This window comes from Trichosurus vulpecula, chromosome 9 (genome assembly GCF_011100635.1).
Source record: "Trichosurus vulpecula isolate mTriVul1 chromosome 9, mTriVul1.pri, whole genome shotgun sequence".
NCBI lineage: Eukaryota > Metazoa > Chordata > Mammalia > Diprotodontia > Phalangeridae > Trichosurus > Trichosurus vulpecula.
This window is the reverse complement of record NC_050581.1, coordinates 35,179,496-35,192,820: the sequence shown is the minus strand read 5'-3', so window position 1 is coordinate 35,192,820 and position 13,325 is coordinate 35,179,496. Positions and strand designations below refer to the sequence as shown.

At 38.1% G+C, this 13,325-nt stretch overlaps 1 protein-coding gene across 1 annotated transcript in view; it reads left to right on the top strand.

Annotated features, from left to right (window-relative positions):
* The window catches only part of MAMDC2 (MAM domain containing 2), a 223,208-nt gene that overhangs the window by 103,800 nt on the left and 106,083 nt on the right, over window positions 1–13,325 (top strand). The window contains exons 4-5 of the mRNA XM_036737380.1: window positions 3,117–3,201; window positions 5,663–5,800. Of these exons, the coding sequence (XP_036593275.1) occupies window positions 3,117–3,201; window positions 5,663–5,800 (223 nt within the window). The remainder of the gene's footprint in view (window positions 1–3,116; window positions 3,202–5,662; window positions 5,801–13,325) is intronic.

Genomic DNA, 13,325 nt, shown 5'->3' with positions numbered 1-13,325 from the left:
CAAATACTTACAATTTCTCCCTAGAAAGGTTAAAGAAGAGAGTTAGTGAGACAAAGGATGCTCCTCCTAGTCATTCCTCTTCCTCCTCGCCAGTCTTTTAAGCCGCAGAGGTGGGCTCACTTAACCTCTTCCTTAGCCTTTTTCCATGCTTTGGGACCAGTTGGGCCCAAAGATTGACTGTAATCAACCTTGCTGTTGGTGCCACTTTGACCTGTAATTTAGTTCAAGTAAATGGCCTCCTTTGTTTTTTGTTAAACCCTCCTTTTGATACTCCAATTCTATAACTGAACTCCTGTCTTGCTCTCTGCTTCCTAAATCCCAAACTTACTACCATGTCTTATATCTCAGCCCCTTTGGAAGCAGGGTCTGAAGTCTTCTTCTTGGACCTCAGTCCTGCAGCTGGATCCCTAAAATTCATCGACCCCCTGACGCTACCATGCCTGACCTTTTGCCTCTTGTCTGCTACTAGACTATCTAGATACTTATCAGCCTACCAACATTAACTACCAATGGGCCTACTTCATGCCACGTACCTATCTTTCTAAAATTCTACCTATTGCCTGAGGCATTCCGGAGCCAGCTCCACCGATTATTAGATTTTCAGTGTGAGCATTTGCAATGACAGAGATTGATTTGTTTTAGTGATTGTCTAGACTTAAGAAAGTGATGGAGAAAATGTTAACAATGCAAATTAAACATAAAAAGTGTATCTGGCATACATTTTTTCCCCAGAGAGCTAGCTGTTAAACATTTACCAACACACCCCTGCCTATTACCATAAACCCTTGCAATTTTCATTTGCCTCAAGTTTCTTTTATTGTTTACTCTTAGATGTTGCCTGAATAGTTCTTTCTAGTTATCCCTAATCTAACCTGACCTATCCTTGGCACTAATAAACAGACTGATAAAGCTCCTTGGAAAAGCATATACTTGCTGGAAATAACGTTAGTGTGAGAAGGTTGGATTAAGGACACAGTGAGTCTTCATGAATGTATCTTTTATCTGTCTCCTTTTCCCTTCCACCTACCTTTCTGGCTCTAAAGACCTAGTAGAAAACACTGAGAAAATGAAATCAATTGCCTATTCCCATGTCAAGAATAATAAGAGAAATGTAAAGTAAAACAACCCTGAGCTTTTGCCTAGTGCCCATCAGATAATCAAAGACGAGAAAAGGCAAAAATTATATATGTGGGAAGGGCCAGAGGAAGAAAAACACATTAATACACTGTTGGTGGAGCTGGAAAACAATTTGGTGTTATACAAGGAAAGTCATTAAACTATACATACTCCACTGACCCAGAGATACCACAAGGAAATCAAAGACAAAACAAGTCTCATAAATACAAAAATCTTGGTAGCAGAACTTTTTGTTATTGCAGGGAACTGGAATAAAATGAGTAGCCATCCATTGGGGACTGACCAAACCAACTGTGACATGTGAAAGGAATAGAACATTTTTATGCTATAAAAGAAACTACAAAAATGAAGAACTCAGGAAAACTTGGACAGATGTATATGGGCTGATGTGGAATGAAGTGAGCAGATTCAGAACAATTTATGCAATGATCACAATAATAAATCATGTACAATCCCTTTTGGGCAGTTAGGCGGCACAATGGATAGAGTGGCAGGCCTAGAGTCAAGAAGACTTACCTTCCTGAGTTCAAATCTGTCCTCCTAAGACACTTACTAGCTGTGTGACCCTGGGCAAGTCACTTAATCCTGTTTGCCTCAGTTTCCTCATCTGTAAAATGAGCTGGAAAAGGAAATGGCAAACCATGCCAGTATCTTTGCCAAGAAAACTCCAAAATGAGTCACAAAGATTCAGGCACAACTGAAAATGACAAACACACACACACACACACACACACACACACACACACACACACACAAAAGAAAACAGAACCAAAAATAAATCAAAACTTTAATTAATACACTGGCCAAACATGACTTCAGTGAGATCTTGGTAAAATGTGTCTCCATTCTCACAAGTGTGTCAGTGGTAGACTACAGAAATGCAAAGACTGAAACATCATTAGACATGACCAATGTATTGATTTATTTTGCTTAATGGAGACTCATTGTTGTAAAGATAGATTCTATTGCCAGAGGCTATGTTTAAAAACGGTATTAATAAAAGATTTATTTAATTTTTTTTAAAATAACTGCTGGAGCAGTTTTATGACAGCCTTCAATAGGGAGGCTAGGTCTTCTTTCATTGTCCAATCAGGTTAAACCAAGGGTGGGGAAACCTTTGCCTCAAGGCAACATGTGGCCCTCTAGGTCCTCAAGTGCAGCCCTTTGTTTCAGTCAAAGGTACCTCTAGAGTCAGAGGACCTGGATTAAAATCCTACCTCTAATATTTCTTACCTATGTGACTTGGATAAGTCACCTAACATCCCTGGGCCTCGGTTTCCTCATCTGTAAAATGAAAGGGTTGTGTTAGATGTCTTCTGAAGTCCCTTCCAGAACTAAGTCTATGATCCTATGAATAGCCAGGTTTCTTTTCGGCAGCTAGGTGGCTGAGTGGATAGAGCCCTGGGTCTATACCCAGGAAGACTCAGATCAAATGCTACCTCAGACACGTATTAGGTGTGTGACCTGGGCATGTCACTTCACCTCTATTTGCCTGAGTTTTCTGAACTGTAAAATAGGAGTAACAGCCGCACCTAGCTTGCAGGGTTATTGTGAGAGTTAAATGAGATCATATTGGAAAGAGCTTAGCACCGTGCATGACACATAGATGGTGTTATAGAAGGGTTAGCTATTACCGTTATTATTTGTTAGATGTTTTTGTTTTGTACACCTAACAAATGACCTCGCCCAGCACATGCTGCCTCTGTTTGTCTTTTTTTAACACGAGAGTGAAGGTGACATTGGTGAAAGCTTGTTCTCATACTCAAACCCACTACCTTCCCTTCCACATAATCTTTCATGTGCATTCTTTAGAGGGAGGGTAATGATATGTCGAACAGCAGCTAAATAGAGATTAATGGGGCTGTTTTGTCTTAAGTTAGTGAAGAGCCTTATGGCTGAATCATTGAGGACTTGAAAGGGTGATCATAGAACCATGAATTTAGATACACAATTCCCTTCCTTTTCCATGTGCTATACAGATATTAATAGAAGGTATATTGGGGCAAGGAACTACGGCCAGCATTGCAGTCTTTGAAATTAAGATGATGACTGGATACTGTATTGGTAAGTGGTTTTTCATTTCCCGTTTCAATGTTTGCTAAAAATGTACTGTTGCCAGGAGAAATGTACTGGGCAGATGCTGTTTACTCTTGACATGAACTATGAGGAGGCAGCCTAGGGCAAAGGGGAAAACACTAGGCCAGAAGTTAAGAGATCTGGGTTCTAGTCTTGTCTCTAGAACTAACCGGCTCTGTGATCTTGAGCGAGTTGCTTCACTGCTCTCATCTGTAAAATTGTAGGGAAGATTAGGCCTCCAGTTCCCTTTCCATTTTACCGTTCTGTGAATTTGGCTTCTAGAAAATCTTTGCAAACTGCCTTGAAGTTTTAGTTTGGCTGACTTAAGCTCAACATATCATTTTTTTTCTGTATATGTTCACCATAAAAAAGACACGACCCTATTGTCCTCAGAGTACTAGATTATGGAAAGAAAGAAAAATTGATGTGGCACTTGTAATGTGAGTTATTGCCTAGCCTCAACAGGTTATAATAAGAATTTCTAGCTTGCTGCACACTCAGTCTTTTATTCCAACTGCTGAGGAAAATAGACGTTGCCTGGCCTCCTCTGTGTCTCCTGCGTTCTCCACTGTCCCCTTCTTCCTCATTGCAAATATCAAAAATGTCAGCACAGTAGGAGACTCTGCCAGGTTTCTGAAGTCCCATTTCTCATTGTGGAACTCCTGGTGCTGGTTTGAATTTAAAAGAGAGAAAAGAATTAGAAGTACTTTATACTAATAAGGAATACTTAAACAATTAGTTAACGTTAATATTAATTAATCAATATTAATTAATTAAATACTTTATACTAATAATTAGAACTTTCTTTTTTCTTCGCAGTTAAGGCATTTTAAATTTCTCTGCGTTTGATTTGGGGCATTCTAAGTCTTCTCCATGTCTTCTATCATTCCCACAGTTAGTTATAATTCCCTTGATAGCCAAAGGACTTTTCCCCTCCTCTTCTCTCTCTCTCAGAGGCAGTGGGAGGAGATAAGAATTTTTTAAATGTATGCCCTGGTTCTCATGACTTTTCTGTCTCAACTTTCAAAGGGATCATGAGACTGTAGATTTAGAACTGGAAGAAAATGCGTGAATCAGTTAGTCCAAACCCCTCTAATTGAGGAAACTGAGGTCCAGAGACAGCTAGGTGGCACAGTGGATAGAGTGGTGGCCCTGGAATCAGGAGGACCTGAGTTCAAATCCAACCTCAGAAATTTACTAGCTATGTGAACCTAGGGAAGTTGCTTAACCCTGTTTGCCTCAGTTTCCTCATCTGTAAAATGAGCTGTAGAAGGAAATGCAAACCACTCCAGCATCCTTGTCCAGAAAACCCCAAATGGGGTCATGAACAGTAAGACACAACTCAAAAAATGACTGAACAACAGAGGGCTGGAGAGATTAAATGCCCAAGGCCACTCAGGGTAGTGACACTTGAACTTTGGTCCTGACTCCAGATCTGCTGCTCTCCATTGTAACTTCCTCAGAAATTGAAAAGTAACCCCCTCCTTTTTTTTATAATATGAACTGGTCAAATGCGGCTAGTTTCTTCCTCTGAGATTACGTGAAATACTTTCTATTAGAAACATGAAGTGATTTCACAAATATCTCAGGGACCTGTGATTTTTTTTTTGTATGGGAGCTCCCTACACTTATCCATTTATGTCTTATAGTCATAAACCAAAGGTTTATATATTTAGATCTAGAAAAGAGCTTAAGGGCCATAGGATCCAGCTCCCTCATTATTATTATTATTATTATTATTTTATAAATTATAAAACTGAGGCAAAAGAGATTAAATGCTTTGCCTACAGTCACACAGACAGTAAGTGTCTAAGGCAAAATTTGAACCCGGCCCTTTCTGACTCCAAGTTCAGCACTCTGTCCCTTATGCAGCACTCCTGTCCAGGAAGTTAAGGAAGGGGGGAGGGGGGCGGTGGAAGTGTGAGTTCAAACTGAAGAGCTGAGGCCCAGAGAGGTTAAATAGCCAAGGCCACTCTGGTAGTAAGTGACACTTACTGGATCCAGTAATGTGATTTCATTGATGATGGCCTTCATCAATGCATGTTAGGAGCTATTTTTCAACTCGCAGCCCTAGGCAGTTAGTTGGGTGCATCCAAGAGGTTTGGTGTCTTACTTACCCAGTGTCACAAACCAGTCTGAATTAGAAGTTGGCCTTGAATTCAGACCTCCCTGGTTCAGAGACTAGTTCTCTAGTTATTATGTTATACTGCTGATTTTAGAGACTGAGTCATCCATTTTAGTTCGTTCTTACTAATCTGATAGTTTTAGGAAATCTAGCACGGACAGTTCTGATAAGTGATTTCAGTGGGATAAAGAACAGAGCAATCCAGCCATCTGAATGTGTGGGGCCAGACCTTCCCTTAGGTTCTGAGTATAGATGCCCCGGGATGTGATTGCCTCTTTCTTGATGTGTTTCTTTCCACTCCTCATCCCCCCACCCCCTTTATAGAATGTGACTTTGAAGAAAATCATCTCTGTGGCTTTTTGAATCGTTGGAATCCCAATGTGAACTGGTTTGTTGGGGGAGGAAATATACGGAATTCACATTCAATTCTTCCTCATGATCACACACTCAAAAGTGAACTGGGTAAGTCATGGATTAACCTTTTTTTTTGCCCTCTTAGGTATTTATGCTATACTTTCCTGTGTATATTCCACATCTTCCCCATAGAACATCAGCCTCTTGAGGGCAGGAATTTTTGTCTTTGTAATTCCAGAACTTAGCACAACACCTTGCACATAATTGATGCTTAATAAATATTTGTTGAACTGATGAAATTCGATTGGATTTTGTGTGTGAAGCAATCATGCAGAGTGAAGTAAACTCATCTCAGATCCAGCATTTGGCTCATTAATGCTACAAACATTTTTTGAACCACTAAGTGTAAATAGGAGTAGGAAAATTGGACTGAAGGATAGTTATGGACAGACTTCTTTTGTGGGACTGTGAGGATAGCGTTAGTAAGCACTCTAATCCAAGAGGAATTAGCCCAACGTCTCAGTGTTATGTTTTCTTTGTGCTTTTCATCCATATTCTCTCTCTCTCTCTCTCTCTCTCTCTCTCTCTCTCTCTCTCTCTGCCTCTGTGTGTGTGTGTGTGTATGTGTGTGTTCCTCCATTTCTGCCTGTGTCTCTCTCATTCTCCTTTCAAGTAAAAATCCTTGAATCCTAAAGATCAATCAGTCAATAAGCATTTAAGCCCCTACTATGAGTCTAGGCACTACGTTAGGCACTGGGCATCTAAGTACAAAGAGCGAAATAATCTCTACTCACAAAAAGAGAGACCATGAATAGAAGCAGAGTAAATACAAAGTAGCTAAATACAAGGTGGTTTGGGAAGGAAGATACTAGCATTTAGGAGAAAAGGCTTCAGATGATACTGAACAATATTAGAAAGCAAGTTTTGCCTCTTTCTATCATATTAGTAGGGAGGTGATGGACGACAGATGTGAAATCTGCTATAAAATGTCAAGTTGGTCACTGTTTCTGTTGGTTTCGATGGAATGGTTTTTCTTTGTTACAAGAGCAAAGTCATCATGGGATTAAAGTGAGATTCAGGAGAAACAGATGTGGAGTAAAGACAAGTGAATAATAAAACTTAAATGTGGAAAGGAAGGGACTATGCTATAGCAGCAGGAAGGGGGGTTAGAAGAAATAAATCAACGTTTAGAGGGCCAGGTAGCAATGAATACTGATTGTCCATAGGGGAAAAAATGGGAAAGGTAGGTTGAAAAGTTTCAGTAAGAAGCCCTTCTTCCTCCTTGAGGTCTCTAGCCACAGAGGGGAGGCTGTTTCTGATCTCACCCTGGTCCTTGCATAACTAGGTGGAAGATCTGTGGCAAAGAATTAGAGCTTCTCACTACTTAAGATAAGCAACCAATTAATTTTTTTCCTTTTCTTATAAACTTAAAAAACACCAAATAAAATTAGAATTTCCACATGTATTGTAGAATGAGAGGATTGTACATGAGACTGCAAATCCCTAATATGTAGGGCTTGCTTTTCTTTTTAAGTATGATTACATACTTAGCTAGGTGGCATAGTGGTTAGGGCAGGCCTGAAGTAAAGAAGACTCATTCTCCTGAGTTCAAATCTGGCCTCAGGCATTCACTAGCTGTGTGACCCTGAAAAATGACTACACAATAACAAAATGATTGTATTCTCATTCTCTCTCTCTCTCTCTCTCTACATATATGTATATGTATATATATACACACATAGGTATGTGTGTGTGAATGAATTATTGTAGTTTTCAAATGTGTAACTCTTCTTGTCTGTGATTTCTTCTGGCCTTCCTTTTGTTCTTTTCTCATTGGGGGAGGTAGGGAGAGAGAGAACAACTTGATTTCCAAGTGACTCCCACCTCTTCCACAGAAAAAGAAAGAAAAACAAAACCCATGTAACAAATATACATAGTCAAACAAAATAAATTACCACATTGGCTTTATTCGAAAATGTGTGTCTCTTCCTGCATCTTGAGTCTATCACCTGTCAGGGAATAAGTAGTATTTTTCACCATCAGTACTCTGGTTGAAAGCACTAAAAGCCTTCACCTTCAGCTAAGGATATCAAGAATGGCTTCATGGAAGGGGTAGTATCTAAAAGAATGAGTAGGATATTATTAAAAGGAGGACATTTAAGGAGGAGATTATAACATGAGCAAAGGTATGGTGGAAGGAAAGTATAAGATGTGTCCAGGAAATAACAGATAGTACAGTTTAGTACAGGAGAGGAGTAGGAAACAAGGTTAGAAATGTATCTTGAAATCAAAGCATCAGAAGTTTCTAGTTCCTTCTTAAGGAGTTTGGACTGAGTGAATAATAGGAAGCCATTAAAAATTTTCCAGCAGGGCAGTGAAACTATTAGATCAGTACTTTAGAAAGATTAATCAGGCACCAGTGGAAAAGATTGGACAGGGAGCAGCTTGGACAAAAGGAACAGAGCTAGGGAAAACATTTCCTTAGATACATCTGTTTGTATACAGATCAGGAACTGAAATTGGAAACTGTCAAAAAATATTTTCACTTCCTTCTTACAAATGTAATAAATAATATAAATTATAAAGCTTAGTTACTAGTGAAATGATACATATCAATGAAAGGGATTAGGGTTTTTATACACATTCTCCATATCTTGGCACAAAATATGTACACTCTATCCCAGGTCCACATACATTCCTTCTCCAATAGCCACAGCTGGGAGCAGGCTTATGCAGTTGTTAGCTGAATGCTCCATGAGCAGAGGATGAAGCCCTGATACTACAAGCAGAGTGAAGGAGGCTTTTTCTATGAAGTTTGTAAATTTTTTCTAAAAAATAAGAAATTAGATTAACTCAAAGAAAAATATTCAAGACCTGGTAAAATATTCAAGATTATGGATTAGGTGATTATAGATAAGAACTACTTGAGATCAAAAGAAAATTAGTCTTTAAGCTTTGACAGTTCAGCTAATTAATAAAGAAATTCTACTGCATTTTCTTATGAACTTGGGGTATTGTTTTGTTTTGCTTTCTTCTTTTGGCATAGCAGAGAAATAATGATTTTTTTCTTATTTCTAATATAAATAACTGACATTTATATAGAGGCAGCTATATGGCATAGTAACTAGAGTGTGAGACTTATAGTCAGGAAGCCCTGAATTTAAATCCTGACTTAGACACTTACTAGCTGTGTGACCCTGGATAAGTCTCTCTCAAACTCACTTTCTTAATCCATAAAACTGTGTTAATAATAGTATCTATCTTGCTGGATTGGTGTGGGGATCAAATGAGATATAGATACATGGAAAAGCACCTTGCTAATCTTAAAATGTGTGTGTGTGTGTGTATCCTGACCCTTGCAGAAAAAAATACACATATATGTGAATATTTTCAGGTTTACAAAATGCTTTATGGATATAGAAAGAGATGATGTATAGATATATCTGTATATCTATAAAGTAACCTTTATAGATATAACTAGATAGACAGATTGAAAAGCATTTTGCTAACCTTAAACATATATGTATATATATGTATATATTCATGTATATGAGTGCATTGTCTAACCCTTGCAGAACTGTATGTGTGTATATATGTATAAAGGTTTGCAAAGTGTGATATATATATATGTATATATATATATATATATGTATATATATATATACAGAGAGAGAGAGAGAGAGAGAGAGAGAGAGAGAGAGAGAGAGAGAGAGATGGTTGGTTGGTTGTTGTCCTTCATTCTTGAAGAGGACCAAAATGACATCACTATGCTTGAGTCAAGATTCAATGTGCCTGACTGTGGCTGATCAGACCAATGTGAGCTCAGAATGCTCTGCCACAGGTTGGGCACAAATACTCTGTGTGAACATTTGGGATGGATACTCCAAACTTGCGCATCCTGCATTTCCTTTGAGCTGTTTCAATTCTGCTTTGCTCATAGAGCATGCTGACTGGTCCTGTGCCAATGTCACCCAATCAATTCCAAAGTAGATAGATAGTAGAAAAATAGATAAAAAAACAGGTAGATAGAAAAATAGACAGACAGACAGATAGATAGATAGATAGATAGATAGATAGATAGATAGATAGATAGATAGATGGATGGATGGATGGATGATAATGTTTTAAGGTTTGCAAAGTGCTTTATAGATACAAATAGCTGTTTTAAGATTTATAAAGTGCTTTATAAACATAAAGAGATACAAAGATACAGCTATATATCTAAAAATATCTTTATAGAGATAGATATTAAGCACTTTGTAAACCTTAAAATCCTATAAGAAGATCAGTTATTACACCAGATATCCCAGTCTTTGTGCAGTTTTACGCTATTAAAGACTTTGGGGATGCTCTGCACCGCGCTTTAAAGTTTGCAGTGTTTTGCAGACCCTATCTCCTTTAAGCCTCAGAAAAGTCCCATGAGGTAAAAGCTATTACTATTTCCACTTTACAGATGTGGAAACTGAGGAGTGAGGGAGGTGACATGACTTGCCCATGGTTAACCAGCTCCTAAGTTTCAGAGGCCAGATTTAAGGTAAAGGCCTCCTGACTCCACGTCTAGCACATTATCAGACTATTAAGAGTAAAGAAGACCTTCAATGACTTTTGAATTTTAAAAGTTCAGGTGTTAGGGAATAAGGGAACTCGCCAAGGTTGCATAAGGGAAAGCTAAGCAATAGAAATAAACCTTCTTGACTCTTGTTATAAAAATCTACCCGTGACTAGCTCGATGAATAAACAGTTATTTACACTGTGTGCTGCCAGGAACGTCTGTTGCAAAAGACTAGAGTGTGGATTCCATGAGATAAGCAGTTTCTTGGGCCATTCGTTTGACTGTGGTTTAGCTAGGGCCAGGATGAGATACATTCTTTGAAAGGTACCACACCAACACTCCTCCCTTCCCTGTCTTAAAGGCATTCATGAACACTGAAATCACTGTGGTTATTCTGGAATTCTGCTGACACCCTTTGTGTCAATGCAGTATAATAGGAATAACCCTGCTCTAAGTTAGGACACCCAGTTTGAGATCCTGGCTGGAACATTAGCTAGCTATATGACCTCGGGCCAGTCAATCACTTAATCACTATGGACCTTAACTTCCTCATCTGTAAAATAAGGAGGTAAGATTGTCTATTCCCTTCCTTGAAATGTTCTGCTTTTCTGTTTCTCAGTACCATGCACTAAAATCTTCTATGCATCCCGGTTTTCCATATACATTATGTACATCTACATACACATTATATACACACTTTATATATAATATGTGCTTACATGCATCCATATACATATAGTTGTTTGTATGTATTTCTATTATGTATATCCTGGCAGAGAGATGATAATTAAATCCATGAGAACTGATGAGGTCACCAAGAAAGTAGATATAGAAAAAAGCACAGGTCCTAGAGACAGAGCAGAGGTGGTTAGGGAAGGCAGGAGCATACGTGCAAGATTTTAGTGCATAGTACTGGGTAAACATAGAATCAGAGCATTTCAAGTCTGAAAGCAAACATGCAATCTAACCTCCTTGTTTTACAAATGAGGAAGTTAAGGCCCAAATATTATCTATCCATTTTTGTGTTGTCGTTTAGTCATTTCAGTTGTGACTGACTCTTCATGACTCCATTTGGGAGATAATGGAGTGATTTGCCATTTCCTTCTCCAGCTCATTTTACAGATGAGGAAACTGAGGCAAACAGGGTTAAGTGACTTGCCCAGGATGACACAGTTAGTGAGTGTCAGAGGCCAGATTTGAACTCAAGAAGATGAGTCTTCCTACCTCCAATCCCAGTACTCTATCCATTATACCTCCTAGCTGCCCCTATATATCTGTATAATGCCTTATAATGTATATGTATGTATATATCATACAATACATATGAGTCCTAGCATAAATGATAATTAATATATAGGTTATATATTATTTATTAAATAATATATTAATATAGCAAATTAGTATTTTTAATAGTATTAACACTCATGTGAATTTATACATATATAGATGAGTCTTGACATAGAAAGCATAATTAATATCATTTATGAATATATGAATATGTCATATTAATATAGTGTTATTATTATGTTAATTCTCACATATGAGTGTGTGTGTAACTTCCAGCCCACAGAGATTAAAGGATTAATTGATCCAAGGTCATATAACTAGTTAGTGTTTCAGCCAGGACCTGAAATTAGGTGTCCTAGCTTAGAGCAATGTTCTTTTTATTATACCACAATGACATAAAGGGTGTTATATTTGTGTGTATAGACATATTTCCATATACACATACATATATATATGTATGCAGATACATAGATTTATACACATACTGTATTCTATTATACTGTATTGTAATGTTCATTATATACACATATGCTGTATTGTACGTATATATAAAATATACATATTGGTATTCATCTGGAGCTCACACTAGGGCTGGATACATCCATTTTATGTATGTCTATATAAGTGCATTGTATGTGTATGCATGTATATATGTATATACACACACATCCAGCCCCAGGCTACTAATCAACTAAGCTCCACTCCCCATCACCAAATCCCTACTGGACATTTTAAACTATGTACCTTAGAGACATTTTGAGCTTAACATATCCAAAAGAGAACTCTTTGTCTTTTCCCTAAAGCCTACCCTTCTTCCAGACATCCCTATTTCTGTCAAAGCCACCATTCTTTCCATCTCCCCAGTTCATAATCTTGGCATTACCCATAATCCCTCACTCTCTGTCACCCACATGTCTAATCAGTTGCCAAATCTTGCTGTTTCGACCTCCTCCACATCTTTTAGATCTAACCCCTTCTTTCTACTCATGAAGCTGCCATCTTAGTCCAGGCCCTCATCACTTTTCACCTAGATGATTGCAATGGCTTCCTCCCAGGTCTGTCTGCCTCAAGTTTCTCTCCAGTCTAGTCCATCATATAAAATATGCATTTATATGTATACATATACATATAATATGCATACATGTGCATACACATATTTGTATGTATGCATGTATGTATGTATATTATGTATATCCTGGCATAGAGATGATACTAAAGTGATTTTCTTTAAGCACAGAACTGACCATGATGCTCTCCTATTTCATTAACTCCAATCCTCTAGGACCAAATAAATCTTCCTTCTCTTAAGCTTTTAAAACCCTTTATAAGGTGTTGCTAACCTATCTTCCCATCCTCCTCCCGCACACTTGAGTCTAGTCTAATTGACCCTCTCTGGGTTTCTCACACAAAACATTCCATCTCTTGCCTTCGTGCCTTTCCATTGGCTAGTCATTGTATTTGCTTCCTCGGCACCTAACATGGTAAGGATGGTGTGCTTGTGTCTATAGCAAGAGTTCAATAAATGCTTGACTGGTTGCTTGATGGTCACATTTATTTCCCTAGTGTTTCTAACAGGTACAAAATGAAGTGCTACTTTGGAAGTGCCATGAGTAACCCTAATGTACTCATATCCTGATTGCCTTTGGTGCTGGGAAAAGAGAAAGATGATGAGCACAATAAGAGTTAGCACTTATAACACACTTTACCATTAATAAAACACTATGTGTGTGTATATGTGCATGTGTGCACAGACATATACAGTGCTTATATTATATACATATACATGTATATGTG